Source organism: Glycine max, chromosome 3, assembly GCF_000004515.6.
Source record: "Glycine max cultivar Williams 82 chromosome 3, Glycine_max_v4.0, whole genome shotgun sequence".
NCBI lineage: Eukaryota > Viridiplantae > Streptophyta > Magnoliopsida > Fabales > Fabaceae > Glycine > Glycine max.
Genome location: NC_016090.4, coordinates 34,744,142 through 34,764,546, shown reverse-complemented (window position 1 = coordinate 34,764,546; position 20,405 = coordinate 34,744,142). Strand labels below are relative to the sequence as shown.

The 20,405-nt window shown below is 28.5% G+C and overlaps 1 protein-coding gene across 1 annotated transcript; it reads left to right on the top strand.

Annotated features, from left to right (window-relative positions):
• The first annotated feature begins 14,038 nt into the window (after positions 1-14,038).
• On the top strand, positions 14,039-19,085 carry LOC100812695 (protein NRT1/ PTR FAMILY 3.1). The gene is made up of 4 exons (XM_003521058.5): positions 14,039-14,218; positions 15,809-16,026; positions 16,870-17,429; positions 17,998-19,085. Exons 1-4 carry the CDS (start codon positions 14,110-14,112, stop codon positions 18,941-18,943), a joined length of 1,833 nt encoding a protein of 610 aa, XP_003521106.1. The 5' UTR covers positions 14,039-14,109; the 3' UTR covers positions 18,944-19,085.
• Positions 19,086-20,405: the final 1,320 nt, after the last annotated feature.

Here is a 20,405-nt window from a genome sequence, read left to right as displayed (position 1 = left end):
GGAAGTAAGTATTTATAAATCGTTAATTAAACTATCTTTCTGTTGCTGATCACCATTGACTATCTTTCTGTCACTGTTGCTGATCGCCATTGACTATCTTTCTGCTCAATATTATTTTCTTCAACTATTGCAGCATTGTCAAGAAACCTATTCATTAATTGAATTAATTAAAGTTAACTTTCTTCAACTATTTTAAACACAAAATATTATAAAGTTGCATGTAAAAGAAATTGAAATTTGTTATGTGGCCTGAGATATGTCAAAGATATGCAGTATATATGAAGTGTAAAAGCACTCATTATGAAGTTGCATGTAAAACCACATATGTAACATTGACAAAAAGTAAGATGAATAGGGAAGAAAAGAGGACAATATGAAATCGACCTGTGTAGGCATCACCAACAAATCCCCCAATTAGAGGCAACAAGGTTGTCGCTCCTTTCCAGCAGTTTACATTATTGGTTGTTGTTTTTAGGTCTTCATGCATCACTCTAGTCGGATACATTATAAGATTACTGGATATCCCAAAGTGGGTTATCCTCTCACTAAATTCAATTGTTGTTCCAAATTGAAATAGAATCACCAAGTTATGCTCAAATTAAACACACACATATATATATAACGGAGATATTAGATTGATATGATGGTTACAGAAGGAGAAAGAAAGAAGAGAGAAGAGAGTTTACGAATTTGAATCTCTCCCGATTGATATTTCTACAAAAATTAATAAATTAATCTTTTTTGATAAAAAAAATACATAAATAAGTATTTTACCAATGACAAAAGGCGAAGCCATGTACCGGTGGAAGCACGGATGGGAACTCTGCCCTTATAATCCACAGATGCATCATGCACCCATTTCTGTTTTTCATTTCCTTCACTTTTCCCTTGCTTTCTCTTCTCCATTTCCTGCTTCATGCTTACAAATTGAAGTTGTAGCTTAAAATGGTCTTTTCACCTTTTTATTGTGTGCACGTATACAGACAAATGAAATCGGTGGATGAATTTTGTTATATTCGGTTGAAGAATTTGATGATTTAAATTTTGAATCCAAAAAATTCTCTTGGTATATTAGACCAAGATTAACTAAGCATACTAAGATATCTGATGCAATATTAAGGTACATTTAATAAATACCTCAAGTGCACTTTGCGCAGCACTTCCACTTCAAACTCCACAAAGCCATAGGAAAATCCCTGTTCAAACCATTAATGTGCCAAAACATATTAGCTAGTAGTTCAAATTTTTTAATATAAAAAAGGCAATTAAGAACAAAATACCTTTTGGCTGCTAAACAATATGGTCATGTGAGGTAAATATAATCTCTTGTGAAGAACTGTTGATAACACTTACTTCAAACATTGCAATTTGGGACAATATAATTAGATGTACTATGACTGAATGAGTGGAGAATGCAACATCATTAGCAGCTACAGGAATCATCTGCAGTAACAAGAGATTATAAAGCAAAGTTAGATAATGTGAATATCTAATGAAAACAGGGCAGCACGTGGCCATGAAGGTGGTGGGAAAAGAAAAGGTGATAAAGGTCGGAATGATGGAGCAGGTGAAGAGGGAGATCTCGGTGATGAAGATGGTGAAGCACCAAAACATCGTCGAACTCCACAAAGTTATGGCCAGCAAGTCCAAGATCTATATTGCCATGGAACTCGTCCGCGACGGAGAGCTCTTCAACAAGGTCTCTAAAGGCCGCTTAAAGGAGGACGTGGCAAGACTCTACTCCAGCAGTATCTCCGCGTCGACTCTGCACAGCCGCGGCGTCTACCACCGCGACTCAAGCCGGAAAACCTCCTCCTGGACGAACACGACAACCTCAAAGTCTCCGACTTCGGACTCACCGCTTTCTCTGAACACCTCAAGGAGGACGGGCTGTTACACACCACGTGTGGCATGCCTGCGTACGTGTCGCCTGAAGTGATAGCGAAAAAAGGCTATGACGGTGCCAAGGCTGATATATGGTCATGTGGTGTAATCCTCTACGTTCTCCTCGCAGGCTTTTTACCCTTTCAGGATGATAATTTGGTTGCCATGATAATTTGGTGGGGTTAATGAGAAATGAAGAGATAAGGTTTGGGAATAGAGAGAGAGAGCGGTGCTGAAGAGACAGACGGACTGCTCACATTCATAGTGCGCGTGCTGAAGGGAGAGAGAGCGGTGCATTGAGAACAGCAGAACACGCGAAATGAGACTTTGAAATTTTTTAAAAAATTCAAATTTTTCTTCAAACAAAGACGGTTTCGTAAAAACCGCTTTTGTTTTACATTATTCAAAAACGGTTTTAAAAAACCGACTTTAAAATGATAACCATATTTACAATAATGTCATTACACGTTTAACAACGACGTTTTTGAATTAACTGCTGTTGAACGCACGTCATGGATAACATATTTTACAGTAGTGGTGTTATCCCGTGGTATTAGAATGTCTGATGGTATTAGAAGGTTCCAACAAACTATACTCCTTAAAATATTTATATATTATTTTAAAGTGATTGAAAAAGTCTTATAAAATTTGATAAATGAATAATATGTAGAAAAAATATAATTTAACTTAAATACAAAATTATCATGTATGATAAATTTATTAATTTGTTAATCTGAAAAAAAAATTTAATGATTAATGATACAAAAACTTTGACATAAATTAAACTTTAGAATTAACTTTAATATAAAATATCCTATACTTTTAAAACTACTATAGTTATTATTACATTTGGAATGTCTATTTGGATAAGGAAGTCATAATGTGATTATAGTAGATCTCGTGGTATTAGAATGTTTCAAAAAACCATATTATTTTATATAATTATATACTCTTTTAAAATGATTAAAAATGACTTATAAACTTTAATAATTTTATCCTTCTAACTATAATTTAATAAATGAATAATATGTGCTTAAATTAATTATTTTTATAATAATTGTTTAATAATTTAAACGGTTAAAAATTTATAATTGATCAATGATACAATTTTTTTTACATAAATCAAACTTTTGAATTGTCTTTGAGTTTAGATAAGGATGTCACCCGTGTTATTAGAATGTTCCCGAATTTTATAAAGTTTTAGGAATCTATATACTTTTAAAATTGTTGTAGCTATTATTATACTTGGTCTCTCGAGTTGGATAACGAGGTCATCACGTGATTATAGTAGATCTCGTGGTATTAGAATATTTTAAAAAATTATATTATTTTATATATTTACATACTCTTTTAAAATGATTGAAAATGATTTATAAGCTTTAATAATTTTATCCTCCCCAACTATAATTTAATAAATGAATAATATGTGCACAAATTAATTTAAATTAATTATTTTTTATAATAATTGTTTAATAAGTTAAACGGTTAAAAATTTGTGATCAATGATACCAAGTCTTTTACATAAACCAAATTTTTGAATTGTCTTTGAGTTTGGATAAGAATATCATCCAGTGTTACTAGAATGTCAATGATTTTAGAAGGTTTTAGAAAATTATATACTTTTAAAATTATTGTAGCTATTATTATATTTAGTATTTGAGTTTAGATAAGGAGATCATCATGTGATTAAAGTAGATCCTATTATATTAGAATGTTTCAAAAAACTATAATATTTTATATATTTATATACTCTTTTAAAATTATTTTTTATAATAATTATTTGATAAGTTAAACAGTTAAAAATTTATGATTGATTAATGATACAAAAACTTCTATATAGATCAAACTTTTAAATTGTCGTTGAGTTTGAATCGGGATGTCATCTCGTGTTATTAGAATGTCCGGTGAAACTATATTATTTAACACCTAATATAATATTTTAAATATATATTAATCATTTTTATTTTATCTTATTATACCAATCTTTTATACTGGTACCCTTATTACGTCTATATTTTGTAGTTATTTTATGATATTATACCAATCTTTTATCTATACTCCCAGTACTACTTGGCGTATAACATGGAAGGAATCAAGTGATATGCACTTTCAAGTACTACATGTAATTTGCACTTCCACTTTTTTTTTTAGAAAAAGATAAGAAGATAAAAAAAACTAAAAAAATCAAAAAAGTTTACACATGTCATGTTAACAAATAAAATGAGTTCAAAAATATAATTTTCCTAGATTATTCTTTTATATTAGATTTTTTTTTTCCAAAAATAGCGGTGTTGCTGCTGGTTTTGTCACATTGTCAATAGTGTTAATATGGATACCTAAAATATATTTTTAATACTTTTATATTTAAATCTATATATTATAGCATACTAACAACCGGGAACAATAACATGCCCGAGTTAATTATGAGTGTCCTATTTACAAGGTATGGACGAAGACGAGTCACAAACATAGATGATTATTTTTGGAATTTTAAGTCTCAACATAGAAAGCACGTTCCCAAAGTTGGGTCAAATCAAAATGGACCTAAAACCACTTTATTAGGCCATGAGATAGTGCATAAAAGTTCAAAACTTCAAATTCATTTTAATGAATTTTAATCGATAATAAAAAGATTAATTATATATTTTTTGGAGTTTAAAAAAAAAGACTGGAACTTTAATTTATTCTATCTAAATTTTGATATGAGTAAATATTAATGACTAATTTAATCTCTAAAATTTTGATTCGATCCCACTTTAATATTTGGATTTAACAAATTTTTAAAAAATGACTGGAACTTTAATTTATTTTATCTAAATTCCTAAATTTAACTACTTACAATATGATTAGTGCTTTTTTGAACTCTGGTTATATATTAATGTTATTATTTAAGTCACCATGTTACATGTAATTTTGGACTAAAGTGAGTACGAAACTATAATTTCATTTCAAAGACATTTTTTTTTTTATAATTTTGTTATTTTGGGACTAAAATGACAGTGAATGATCATAATTCAAGAATTAAATTGACGTGATATTGGTGTGCTGATATACAATTAGGAACAAAATGTGCTAATATTTTAAAACAGGGAACAAATGTGGGGAAGAAAAATGAAAGCAAGATGCAAAATGTTAAATTTTTTATATCAAAATGGTAAAAATGATAAAGGATAGAGAGATTAGAACCTTTGCCTACTTCGTTTTCACTAGCACCAAAGCTACTAAGCCAGCTAACTTATTTAATTCATAAACAGAACTTATTTTATATATACATATATATATATATATATATTATTGCTATATTTGTTAATTGCACATTTACTTTGCCAAAGCATGACCGTTGTGTGAATTTAATTTTTATTTAATATTAAATTTCTATTATTTTTATTTGAAAAGAAAAATCCTTAAAAATAATTTTTAAAGCACAAATAAACGGCCTATACAAACAAATTTTTTAAAATTTTAACATGATAAAAGTATGTTTGTGAAACCAATTCATGTAAAATATTAAATAAATATTGGAAATGAATTATATTTAAAATGATAGAACATATATACTGAATAATAAGTTTGAGAGAACATTTTTACTCCTACAAATACAAGGAGTAAATATTTTTTTATACACAATCATTTAATTATAAAAATTAAAATCTCCCCATATTATATTATTTCAAAGATTGTTTTTGACAGAAATGTTATTTCAAAGAATAAAAAACATTTAATTTGATTTAAATTTTAAGATAAGAGTATAATTATAAAAATAATATTTTAAAGACCATAGGATTAGTTTTTTTTCTGAAGGTAAGAAGAAAACTAATTTTAAAATACAATCAATTGATAAAATATTCATCATATATAACATTAATTAATACAATATTCAATTTAAATAAATAAATATTATAATTTTGAAAAAATATTAACACACTAATAATAATAATATTTATTGTTATTATTATTAATTTAAAAAATTGTATTTGAGGGAAAATAAAAAATATATAAAAGTGGGTTAATTGAGAGTAGAAAAAAAAATGATAACCTCGATGAAGTGAATATTTGAATTTATAATAGTATTATTTACATTTAAAACCTAAGGGTCCGTTTGGAAGGAATAAAAGTGAAAAAAAAAAGAAAAAAGAAAATTGAGAGAAAAAAATGCGCTTAATGATATTTTTCCTTTATTTGATTAAATAAAAAATAAAAAGAAACAAAGAAAAATTAAATTCAAGAAAAAAAATTAATTTTTCCTTTCACTTTTCCTCCAATTTAAATTTCAATTTTTTCTTTCCTCCCTCAGTTTCTTTTCTCTGTATCAAACATAGGGTAAAAGAAAAGAAACTTAGAAAATTTGTTACATCACAAAGTATTCACGAGCACATTAACACAACCAATCATCAATAAACACTTGTTAACGTCTGTATGCGATCGTGTTAATCACATACTTTAATTATTTATTTCAAGCGTGGCAGAGTTATATATATATATATATATATATAATGCTTGGAAAAATCAAGAGTGGTTTGAATACGTCGACGATCCAGTACCACAGCACAGTCATCACGTTCATTTTATGTCCCTCGGTATTTTTGTCCCTCTCTAGATGTCTGAAGATGTCAAAAAGAATATTTTATGGTTAGCAGTGGCGGACCTACAAGGTGGTGAGGATGTACACTTGCACATTTTCATCTTTTAAAATTTATTAAATTTGTAAATAAAATTTTATATTTTATTTTATTTATATTTATATAATTAAATTTATTAATTTTATTTTTTATAATTTAAACTCACGTCTTGGATCCGATACTGATGATTAGTAACAAAGATTCAATGTACGTTTTCATACTAGTTAGAAGCTGCTATAAAGATAGTCAAGAATCAAGATGATGAAGTGTCCTAGTCCTCCCGGATGCAGGCTATAGTATGATGTGATATTATGATGGTAACGGTGTAATGTAAAAATATGAGGTTGAGAAAAAACAGTCCCATATATTATTCTTGTTTCATTTTGTCTCGCATTTGCCATGGAAAACTTGTATATTTATATTAAAACAATCATTTTTTAAAAATGAAGTTACTGTTTTAAAGTTTTAAACACATGTATAATTTTAAAAGATTTGCACTTTGTGTAGAGGTTTGTCAAACCAATAGGTATGGTAGGAGGATTGTTTCCAACCTTTTTACAGTTAAATCAACTTTTACTTGTTTCTAATCTCAAATATTACAGAAAGTTCACATCTTCTTATTGTTATTTTAAAATAAATTGAAGAGTATGTTCAATGCATTCTCATGAGACCTTTCGTTAGTGATGAAAATCAAGATGGAAAAACTTCCAAGAAGAAAAGGAAGACCAAAAAGAAAGAACCCCTCAATTAGACCAATTGATTATTCATTGCAGTTGTATTTTAGGGTTTTCTTTATAACAAAAAAAAATATAAACTCTATTTCCACACGAACACACCCCAATGGAAATGTATATTGGTTTAAAAGTAAATTACGAGGATCAATCCCAGACCTTTACTATAAATTCAAATAATCAATGATAAATGATGAATAAAAGAAGATTAAATATGTATTTAATCTCTAAAGATATGATATTTGAAATTGCTTTAAGAAATTTTATAATTTTAAAATTAAAAAAAACTAAAAATAATATATTTTAAAAATTAAAAAAAAACTAAACATATTATATTTTAAAAATTAAAAAGTATACTTAAGCTGAAAAAATATTCTAGCATATTGATTGAAAAAGGTCTAGTTATTGTTAAATATGTATGAAGATAAGACATAGACAATATAAATAGAGAATGATAGATGAAGACAAGACATAGACAATATAAATATATTCAAACCCAAAAAAGTGTCAAGCGTCTAGGTAAACATGAGTTATTATAAATCTTGACATTATTTTTTATCTTTACAAATAAAAAAATATAAAAAAAAAAAATCCTTGCACGTTGATTGAAGAAAGGTATATATGAACTTACATATGCAGAAAAATTCAAAATAACATATTTAGAGAATGGTAGATCAAGACAAGACATAGTCAATATAGATAAGAACAGCAGGAACGCATTCCGATCCATTCATCTTTTATTTGTTATAAGATAGACAATCCACTATCATAACGTTTTATTACTTTTTTATTGGATATTTTAGAGTATCTATCCAATATATAATTGTTTATATGGATTGTTAATAATAATTTTGTAAATCTTATAATTTCATATAAATTTAAGTATTTTAAATTAAAAATTATTTCAATATTAAGATTGTTTGAGCATTTAAATTAATTTTATGGGTTTTAGGATGTTTAAAAATATGTTATTTATGATATAATGTTATTAAACAACAATATTTATATAAACAATTTCACATCATATGTTTTAATGGGAAACAAGCTTAAATAATATTATTTAAAGTTAAACAACTTATATAAACATCTCCATCGAAGATGCTATTACAAGTATTAGTAGTATGATTATGAGATTAACCCTCCATTGAGTTATAATTAGGTAAGTCTTTTTTAAATAATTATTATATAATTCAAACTTTTAACATTATTTGTTCATCTATAAAAAATGTTGAAAATTATAATTTTCTGTTTAATTTTATTGTAAAAATTATAATTAACATCTATTACTATCAATCTCCTCCAAAGAAAGTCTCGGATTTGATATTTTGAATAAAAAAATGTAATTAAGAAAAGATAATCCATTAAATTTGGTCAATTAGGTAATTAAATTTTTTAACGTAAACTAATTATCAACAAAATTATTAAATACTTTGTTCCGTTGCTATGGTAAAAAAAAGAAAGAAAGAAAAAACCCACCGTACATGGTTAGCTTTTGCTATCTTGGAATAAGAATATGAGTTAATAAAATTGTATCAATTACTGTCTTTTCAGTTATATTATGAATAAAAAAAAATCAATAATATTATCTTCTTTTGCAAAAAAATTTTTGGTATAAAAAAAATTTAAGTAAATTGAATCTCAATAACTCATTAGGGTTATGATAGACTTTAAAACTTAAAAAATGTTTTCAAAAATACTTATAAATTATCTATGAATAAAATCTTAACATCAACGACCAAATCGAATTTATGTCCTTGTTGGATATGAGTTTCTTCATGACCAACTGGACAAACATTTCTTGGTTTCTTTTGCAAAAGCTGTTTTCAAACATTTTCAATCATATTCTGCATTGATTTAATCTTACTTTGCCCTCATTTCTCCTCTAATACTTCATTTTATTGTTGACTTTTTTATTTAAGAAAACAAAATTCCATTTAATTCCATTATGTAGGAAGATATTTATATTTTTTTAAAACGAACACTATCTATTAAGCAAAAATAACTATAAGCCTTTTGTTTTTCCTTGTCCAATGTTGAACTCAAGTAAATAATAAGGTGCAGCTGAGTTGAATGGCTTTGTGGGTTACTTGCCATTGATTATATATATGGAGGACATCTCAGCTTTTGCTGTCTTTTTTTGTCTTTGCCCTTGATAAACTTGAACAAGTTGAACCGAAATTTGTTCATACTAACAAGAATAAATGAATAAACAACAAGAAAGCAATCAGGTGTAGAATAGTAATGTGAACAAATGTTGTTGATGCATGATCTTGCTCTAGGAAAGAATCTGAGATCCATGTGTGGGTGGAGAAGTGGGGACAAGTTTGCTAGCTAGCTATGCTAATTCGTGTTCACGGACATCATTAATTCACTATGCGTAAGGCACTACAAAATTGACCTCTTTTGATGTATCCACTGCAAAATCTGTCCTTATTTGGAAAGATAAGGTCACAATTCAAACTTATTTAAACACAATGCCAAGACACTATACTAGATATTGACATTTGAATTGATTCCAATTCACTTCACGTAAGAGGGGACGTCATCATAATTTACATTATTTTTCTTTAGTAATATAAAATTTATGTTAAATTAATGTGCAGATACCTAAATTATTTGAGAATTTTTAATCAGGTCTTAATGAATTATTATTTTTTATCGGGTCCTTTGCATTTGTTTTTTAATTAGGTTTATGTTGGAATATGATTTAATCAATGAATATAAATTTAGGGATCAATTGAAAAAAATACTACAAAGATGTATTTGAAAATTGTCATAGTTTAAGGATTTAATGAATAATTGTCGAGTCTCTGCATGCTAATATTTTCATATATGTACAGTTCATTATTCTCACGTCTGCCTAGGGTTGGAAATGGTGTATTGGGTCGGACTTTATTTAAATTTGGTCCAACCTATTTTATATTTTACAGTTTAAACTATGATTTATTATCCGTTATGAGTCTAATCTTTATAAAAGTTCTTCGGTCAATTTAAAGACTTATTTCATATTAAAAAATATAAAAAAAATATTTTTTTAAACAAAACAAAAAATTCATTAAAAAAATAATAAAATAATTTTAAACTATAAAATATGAAGAAAATTTACTTACAAATGTAACATATTACAAAATCTTTTAAGTTTCACCAAAAGTAAAGAATGTATATTTTTATTACTCATTTATACTTCATTAATTAAAAGGATTTACATCGTCAAATTATTAAAATAATTCTATAATTTAAATGAAATAATTATAATATTATATCATATTAATAATAATATTTTATTATAACATTATTGTTAAATGAGCTAGCCTTTTAGGTTTAATAGGTTTTTCTTATTACATGTATCTAACATATTTAATTAAATAATTTTTTTAAGAAACTTAAGCTTAAGCTATTTACTAAATAAGTTGGGCGAGGCCTTAAACGAGCCGAACCTACTTCCGCTCTTAACTTCTAAAATTGATATTCTTGATTTGCTGATGTGAGAATTCTAACTTAATTACAAAGACTTGTTAATTTTTAATTAGACTCCTACATTATTTGTCATTATTAAATAAATCCTTGAACTATTTTTTTTATTGGGTCCTGGACTTTGTATTTGTTTTTTTTAATTATGTTCTAAGTTTAGAAAAAAATAAATACAAAATTGAGGGACTAAATTGAAAAAATAGTTTAAAGATGTAATTAAAAATTATAAATAACACAAGGGCCTCCAAATTAATTTATCTAAATTTTAAAGAGAAGGACTTTTATTTTACTGAAAAGGATTTTTGTTTACTGAAAAGCATTGTTTTAGGAGACAAAATAAAAAATACTATTAATAATATAGATGGTTTTGCCACGAGATGTACTGTGGATAACCCGAAAAACATATAGAGCAAGATTATGCAGAAAACATAATAGCATGTACCAACATGCAGGATACATCAACTTGAACAAAATTATGCAAAAAACATAGAGCCTACGTGTATCAGTATATTCGGTGCAAAATGCAAGGTAAATTAGATAGCATATTCCGTGCAAGATACAAGGTAAATTAGATATAAGTCTAAGGTCAAAAAAAAAAATTTTTTAGGCTCATAATTTTTTTTATTATTAACTATTAACAAATTTTAACTGATCAAAATAAAATAATTTAGAATCTCTCTCTTCCTTAAAAATTAGTCAATCAATATCATCTTTTTAAAAATTAACCAATATCACAATTAATATTATTTAAAGTATTTTATTTATCCCAAAAAAGTAAATTCCTATTAACTTTCTTTAACCCATACTAATTCCCTAATTAATGTATCTCATTCTCCAAACTCCATTCTTCGTGTTTTTTTCATCTCCTCATCTATTCATAACTTTTTTTTTATTATTCTCCTTTCCTTGAATGAAACCTATTGTCTATTGATCAAACTTTGTCTTCACGGTTCAACCTCTCTGGATTTGACATCGTTTGAATTCTGAACGCCTATAAATTGCATACATTTCGGCGTCCTGCATACGGAGCCTTTCATTTCCATTCCGGTAGATTGGTGGAACGATTCATTTCATGTGGCATAACTCTGGGTACGCAACAATACAACACCTATCACGTAGCACCCTTCCGCCTGACACAACATCTAAACAACAAAATATCTGTCTGTTTTCAATTCGAGGTTCTATCGTTCATCGATCATCATCTTCTATATTTATTTTAGAGTTTAGTTTATTTAGATTTCTTTAATATTTAGTTAATTTTTTTATTTTGATTATTTACAAAAGAAAATGTCAAATAGAAAATATGAATCTGGTTATAAAAAATTGAAAAGAAAATAAAAAGTTAATATTTTATATAATATATTAAGTCTCTTTAAAAAATTTATAAAAAAAATCCTTTTAATATTTTTGCCTTAGGTCCACAAATATTGTACATGATCCTGCGTATACTATGCTTGAAAAACCTCATATGCTCAAAAGAACCCGACATGTATCATCCACCACCAGAATTCTTAACGTTTGCTACAAATTTTAGCTACTAATAAATTAAGTAGTTATTTTAAAACTAATTAACTATGTATTAGCTACTAAATATTATTTTCCTAGTTAAAATCAAATATTATACTTCAGTAAGTAACTTAATTAACATGCGCACGTCACGTGACTCTCTCTCCCTCTCTTTGTCTCTTTCTCTCCTTTTTCTACATCATCGAGAGGCTTCGCTCGAGTTTATCTATGATACATATTAGTGCTCGGCATCTAATGTTAGTGCTAAAAAAAAGTATAGATATTAAAAAGATGAAATCGCGGGGAAAAATAGAAATTGAAATTCTCATTTCTTCTTATCCAATGTAAATTCGAGAATGAAACATATAAGTAAAAAAATATATTAAAAATCATAGGTAATTACAATTGCAAAACTTTAAAATTAAATCTTTGTAGTTAATTTTGTCGTAAAACTTCTAAATCAATAAATTTTGTCTTGAAGAAGACAGCATCCTATAAAATATAACATTTGTAACTCAAATGAAATTAACAGTATAACAGTAAAATATAAAAAGGATTAAAAAAAAGTGTAGTATAGCAGCATCCTATAACAGTAAAATATAAGAGAAAATTAATTGAGTGAAGAAAATATATTCTTCAGTTAATTTTCAAAAATTGATTGCATATATGATGGATGGTTCTATATATATTTCACACTCTCTCATTTTACAATTCACTGCACACACACAAACATTATTAATCCTCACACAATCTCACGTTGTTCACACAAATCACATTCATACCTTACATAATAAAAAAAAAATTAAGATGTGAAAGTAGAGATGAAACATAATAAAAAAATTATGTTAATATAAATCAATAAAAAATAAACATGAAAAAAACCCTTACATACCTTATAATAGAGATGCAGAAGGAAAAAAAGAATAAAGAAGATAAAGAATACAACAAACATGTTATTTAAATAGGGAGAAAGTTGTGAATCCTTCAAATTCATTATATCCAATTTTAATGTTACATGTTCATATTCTGAACCTTTTGTCTTCTGGGTTGCTAATTCAAGGAAATTGAGTTATTTTCTGATCTTAATTTAGTTTTAATGTTGCATCCCTTCATATTTTGAACTTTTAATTCTTCATGAGTGCATTACTTTGAAAGTAATTTTTCCTTTTTAAAATTTATGTTAAATTAATTTGATTATTTAGAAGCGAAATCCATAAATGAATAATATTTTGATTTACACCAAATCAAATCAAATTCTATGTAAAAGGTAATTTATATTTCTATTTCTGTTAAAAAGAGATTGTTGATCATCATTCCCATGTTGTTATCGTAACAACAATCCAAAATATCTTACTCCAAGATTAGATGGTTTCCTTTTCTCATACCGTGCAGGAGGGAAACATTTGTGTTGATGCTTTAGCTAAGATGGGAGCTAAGTCTCATAGTTTATTTACTTTGATTCTTAAAGTGTCTCTTTTGCATCTTGTGAGTGCACATTATTTCTTTTTTTAATATGATTTATTTTATATAAATCTATTAGATTAAAATTTTGAATCACTTGATTAAGGAACATAAATTGTGTCAATGATTATTGATTGTATCATATTTAATTTGATTACTATTTTAAAAAGATAATTAAGTAATTAAAGTACATCCTTTTTTGCTATTTTCAACCCTAACTTTGCTTTGATTCTATAAAACTAAAAGAAAGTATTTTTTTACAACAAAAATATATATATAAAGTAAGTATTGGCATACTTCATCTATATGTGAGTATGGGACCCCACACCATTGTCTTTATCACAAATTGATATATATATATAGAGAGAGAGACTCACAACACCCACACAAGGTACACTACTCACTAATCATCATCACTAACACCAGTGAGGAGAAAAATGGAGATAGAGAAGAGCACTAAGGGCAGTGCGGAAATAGGAGAGAAAGAAGAGAAGAAGAAGAAGCAGCATCGACGAGGAGGCATCAGAACATTACCTTTCATTCTTGGTAAGCCACTCACATTTCTTCATCATTATTATACTTCTCTTCAACTTTTATTGCTAAGTTAACTTCTGAATATTCCTTTCCCACAGAATCTACGTATATTCACATCCTTCCCCTTCTCATTTTTTTTTTCTTCCGCCTAGAGTACTTAAATCAAATTGTGGTCCGTGATTAGACAAAGAGAGAGATGATTATGGCTTTCGAAAATAAGTTCTATCAATAAGGATTTTATTGAATGAAGAATTGAGTAACGAGTGAAGTTTTCACTTAATTAACTCAAATACGAGGAATCTTTTTTTCTAATACTATTATGTTATTCACCGAACATGAAATGAAAAAGTTTCCACGTGCAAGTGTTCCGCAACTCCGTTGTGTAGTACATAATGTTTTAATAACAACAATCCAATTAATTAACGGGAACTTTTTTAACTTACTCATTTGTTACTATCTTTGACGTTATACTACATATTTTATATAAGAGTTAAGTAATTTAATTAATTTAGTTTATGATATTAAATTTATTAATGTTTTGTATAACTTTTTCATCATTATTCTTATAATTATTGGGAATTCATTTTTGTAATCTCTTTTTACCTGATTAATTGATGCACTATAATTATTCGAGCTAGGATAATTATGTTAAAAGTAGTTAATGCTGTACACAATTTGGAAAAGGTAAGACAATTTTTCAAAAACTTTTTTATAAGGATCAAAGGTAGGTATTAAGTATGATTTAAATTTAATAAACAAGTGTTTTAAGAACATTATTTATGGAATCATTTCCTTTATTTCATTAGTTTGCCACAAAATGTGTATTACTGTAGGAAAAAAATTAATTATTTTTATAATATCCTTATTTATTTATATCTCACTTAGCGTTTTAGGCAAAGAAAACTATTTTATCATAATAGTTAATATTTATGTAATAAAGAGAACATAGATAAATAATATAAGAATTAAGGTATCTAATTCAGTTCATCGAGCATAATATATAAATATTATATTGTATTCAATTTTTATAGATAAAAAAATAAACAATATAAGATGAAAAGTATGATAAATTAAAGTTTTTATTGAATAATCACTTTAAAAAAGAATTATAGACCGATAATATAAAATTTTAAATAGTTATCTAATCATAATTTATTTTGTATTTGAAATATTTTCTTAATTTTTCTGTGAAGAGACTTATTAAATAATCCATAAATTTTACCTAACACTAAAAAATATATTAAAAAAACATGTGTTAAATTAATGTATTCTGAGCGTGTTGCGTACCGTAATAATAGTTCCTTTGTCGGATATACCACTAGACAATATCCACAAATGAGTGGCTCGGACAATATCACAATTTCTGTAGCTAGCACTAATTTCAGGGCAAAAAAAGAACTATTGTGCAGTATCCAAATGTCCATTGCATCATTTTCCGCATGAAGTTAATTTTGGCTGGCTTTTTTTTTATCAATAAATAATAATTATTAATTTTTATTAACGAAAAAATTCAAATTTACAACCTGTTTCTTCATTTACAATTAGATGAATCTTATATCCTTATTTTGGCTTGTTGTGTATTTGTGCATATATACAATGCAGCAAATGAAGTGTGTGACAGATTTGCAAGTGCTGGTTTTCATGGTAACTTGATAAGTTACTTGACCCAAGAGCTGAACATGCCATTGGTAGCTGCCTCAAACACACTGACAAACTTTGGAGGAACATCTAGCTTCACCCCTCTCATTGGGGCTATTATAGCAGATTCCTTTGCTGGACGTTTTTGGACCATTACCGTTGCTTCTCTCATTTATGAACTGGTCTCTTACCCTCTCCTTTCCAATTTAATCTAAGTCTCTCATTTGATTAAGCTCGTGAACTTTCCTATAAAAGTATTTTAAATTTTTAAATAGAAATTATTTCAATCATATTAGTTAATAGCACTTAATGGTTCATACATATTTTAATATGAAAATCAGAAACGAGTATATATATATATATTCATTTAGTAGCTAGCTAACATATTAATTACTTATACTTTAAGTGTTTTTTTATAATTCACAAACTACTATGATCTAATTATATGTTGTAACCTAAATAAAGGTTTGATATCAAACACTTTTTATTTATTAAAAAATGATTGATCGACTAGGTGAGCAGTACACTTCATCAAAACTATTATTTTTATGTTAATTTGTCCTTATGTATTGCTAGTAGACTTAACAAAAACTTGTTTGTATACCAAGCACTTTTCTTATAATTAAAATTAATGGCCTTTCACTTCGAGGTATCAAGCAAACACAAATGAGATCACAAAGAAAATTAAGAAAATACATGGAATATAGATTTTCAAAGTTAACTCTTTTCTTCTTCCAAACATTTCTCTCATACTTTATTTGAACCTCCAAGTCAAAGGCCTTTTGATTAATCATCTAATTCTATTACTCTACCTTGAAAAAAATACATTTTTCCCTTAAATTAATCTCATATTTTCTTTAATCTATTCAGATTTTAAAACTCAAACTTGAATCATCACCACTATTTCAGTCAGATATCCAAACAAGTTATTTCAATTACAAACAATTTCCATTTTAGTACAACATACCATATATTGCACACCCTACAAATTAATTTTTTGACAAACTATATTGTTCTTGATACAGGGATTGATTAGCATCACTGTATCAGCTATACTGCCACAATTTCGTCCCCCACCATGCCCAACACAAGCTAATTGCCAAGAAGCCACATCCTCACAACTGTGGATACTCTACATCTCCCTCCTCCTCACATCTGTTGGATCAGGTGGCATTAGACCATGTGTTGTGCCCTTTTCAGCAGACCAAATTGACATGACCAAAAGTGGTGTGGCATCAAGAAAGTGGAACATCTTCAATTGGTACTTTTTCAGCATGGGCTTCGCTTCTCTTAGTGCTTTGACCATTGTGGTTTACATCCAAGACAACATGGGCTGGGGTTGGGGCCTTGGAATTCCATGCATTGCCATGTTGATATCCATCGTTGCCTTTGTGTTGGGCTCACCACTTTATAAGACCGTAAAACCAGAAGGGAGCCCTTTGGTTCGTTTGGCCCAAGTAACCGTGGCAGCTATAAAGAAAAGGAAGGAGGCTTTGCCAGAAGATCCCAAGCTTTTGTACCATAATTGGGAACTTGATGCTTCAATTTCTTTAGAAGGGAGGCTTCTACACTCTGATCAATATAAGTAAGTTAGATATTTTGCTCTTTTGATTCAAACCAAATACTTGAAGCATTCAACAAAAAAGAAAGAAAAGAAAAAGACTTGAATCATGAATTATGTTGTGGGCTTTTGGGGTTGGCAATTCTTGATTGTGCCTTTTATGGGATCTAAGATTTATTTAAACACCAGCTTCAAATATTAAAGCTTACGACAATCAACTTATGGTCCACTGTCCATCCTTCACTCTATGCTACACAAGCTAATGAACAACTTCACACTAATTGCATGAGCTGCTAAATTTACATGAAACTTCACTAATCCAATATGTGCAAGCACCCACCATAATTCAGTGAGAATTTGCACATGCCCACTTAACATTATTTAATGAGAAAATAGTCTATACAATGTCAATGTAAAAAGTATTTACGGTGTCATCTTATCATTGACTTGTATGATAAATTTATTAACTTTTATATTAATTGACTTAAAAATCATATTTATCATGATTTCTAGATAATTGATAATGTAAATTTTTTCACATTAATAGTGTATAAAAATTAAACTCTTAGTTAAGTGCTTAGTGTATCTGCAGATGGTTGGACAAAGCTGCAATTGTCACAGAGGAGGAGGCCAAAGATCCAACTACAACACCAAAATTATGGAAATTAGCCACTGTCCACAGAGTTGAGGAGCTAAAATCCATCATCAGAATGCTTCCAATTTGGGCATCAGGAATCCTGCTCATAACTTCTTCATCACATCTGCACAGTTTTGTGATTCAACAAGCTCGCACGATGGACCGTCACCTCTCTCCCTCGTTCCAAATTTCCCCAGCCAGCATGTCCATTTTCAGCGTGCTAACCATGATGTCAGGAGTTGTTCTATATGAACGCCTCTTTGTTCCCTTTGCGCGCAGATTCACAGGGAACCCTTCTGGAATCACATGTTTGCAAAGAATGGGAATAGGCTTCATAATCAATATCATAGCCACTGTGATTGCTGGCCTAATGGAAATGAAAAGGAAATCTGTTGCTGCTAAGTACCACTTATTGGATGATCCAAAAGCCACTATTCCTATAAGTGTGTTCTGGTTGGTACCTCAGTATTGCCTTCATGGGGTGGCTGAAATTTTCATGTCTGTTGGGCATTTGGAATTTCTCTTTGAGCAATCACCTGAAAGCATGAGAAGCAGTGCTACAGCACTGTACTGCATAACCACAGCCATTGGGAACTACATGGGTACATTGCTGGTGTCATTGGTGCATAAGTACACTGGCAAGGAGAATAATTGGCTTCCGGATAGGAACCTCAATAGGGGTGGATTGGACTACTATTATTTTCTTGTTAGTGGGATTCAAGTTGTGAATCTCGTTTATTATTTTATATGTGCTTGGTTTTACACTTACAAGTCCGTGGAAGAAATTAGTGAAAAGAACAAGGAAGAGGATTTGGAACAAGCCAACGAACATGTCTCATCTGATGACAAGTTAAATGATGGTAAGGAGGAAGAAAAGAGAGGATTAACGAAAGATGAATGAATTGATGGGGTTGATATTAGTTTTTAGCATTGTTGATTGTTGAACTTTAAGGAATGTTCTTTTCCTCATCAAATGGCATATGTAAGCACATGGTAGATCGTGTCTACTGTTTTATACAGTTTATGTTTAGTTGTGCTTCTAATCTTCTACATAATCATCTAACTTAAAGGCATTATTTTCTTCAAATATTTAAAATGTTAACACAATTTGATCTTATAATTTCTATTATGAGATGGGTCAACAAGGGCACAATAAACAACACCTTAAAACCTAACCCCCAAAAGAGGGACTGACCTCAAAACTGAGATGTAGCAAAAGAGGTGTTGCCTCCGAATTCAACTAGGGTATATCCTAAGCATTGGAGGGCTGCAAGTAAGGATATGCATGATTTATTTTTCTTTATTCACTCCATGCATGGATCAAACCGAGTGGTTTTTTTTTTTAAACTGGTTTGATTTGAACCATGCAAGAAAAAATTTAAATTGAACCATATAAAATTGAATTGTTGGATAAAATATAACCAAACTACTTAACAAAAGTAATTTAGTTTGAACTGAACTTGTTTTTATAGAAATGGTTCATTTTGGTTCGATACTTTTTACACACTCCTACTCGGCTACTTGCAAGACATGTCCCTAAAAAAAGTCCTATTACTACTAAAATGTAACCTCCTATGAGAAGGTAACCTTTCACTTATCACATTTTTTTAGCCATGATGTTATAATGTTGACTTGGTGATTGGGAAGAGGGAGTTCAAGGGTTGAAGGAAGAAGGAGAGGAGATGTCATAAGTTCGAATATCCCTAATAACATTGTAACAATAACTAACAACTAATATTGACTGATAAACATAACATTTTCTTATTGGTCGTATGACAAAAGAACCTTAAGACTTTCATCAGTCATATATCATTAGTTGACTCCCTTGTCATATAACTAACAACTAGGCCTAAGCATAAATACCGAACTTGACAATTACTCAAGGAAATTGAAGCAAATAAAATGATCGGGTGTTAGATACAAAACTTTAAAAATGTCAAGTATTAATATAATGAAAATTAATGGAGTTGTCTCTAAAATTAATAGGGTTTTATGTAATTAACTTAGGTTGGCCTATCGACCATGAGTTGACTTGCATAACTTTGGATATCAATAGTGAAATTTCAAGGAAAAGGATTTGTAAATTATCCCTATGTAACATTAATGGAGTTGTCTCTATAATTAATAGGGTTTTACTCAATTGTTATAGTCCATAGCCTCTTAAACATCGAGTTTATAAGATGAAGGTGATTTGTTGTATGTCAATTTGATTAAAAGGGTTCAAATTTATAAGTCGGCTAATTAATGTTAAATAGGAATAATTTACAAATCCCTAAGCACTGTATTTGCATGACAAAGACAATTTGTTGTGTCTTTGTCTTTTGCTTCTAAGAGACTATAATTTGAATGCTACTTAGTTAGAT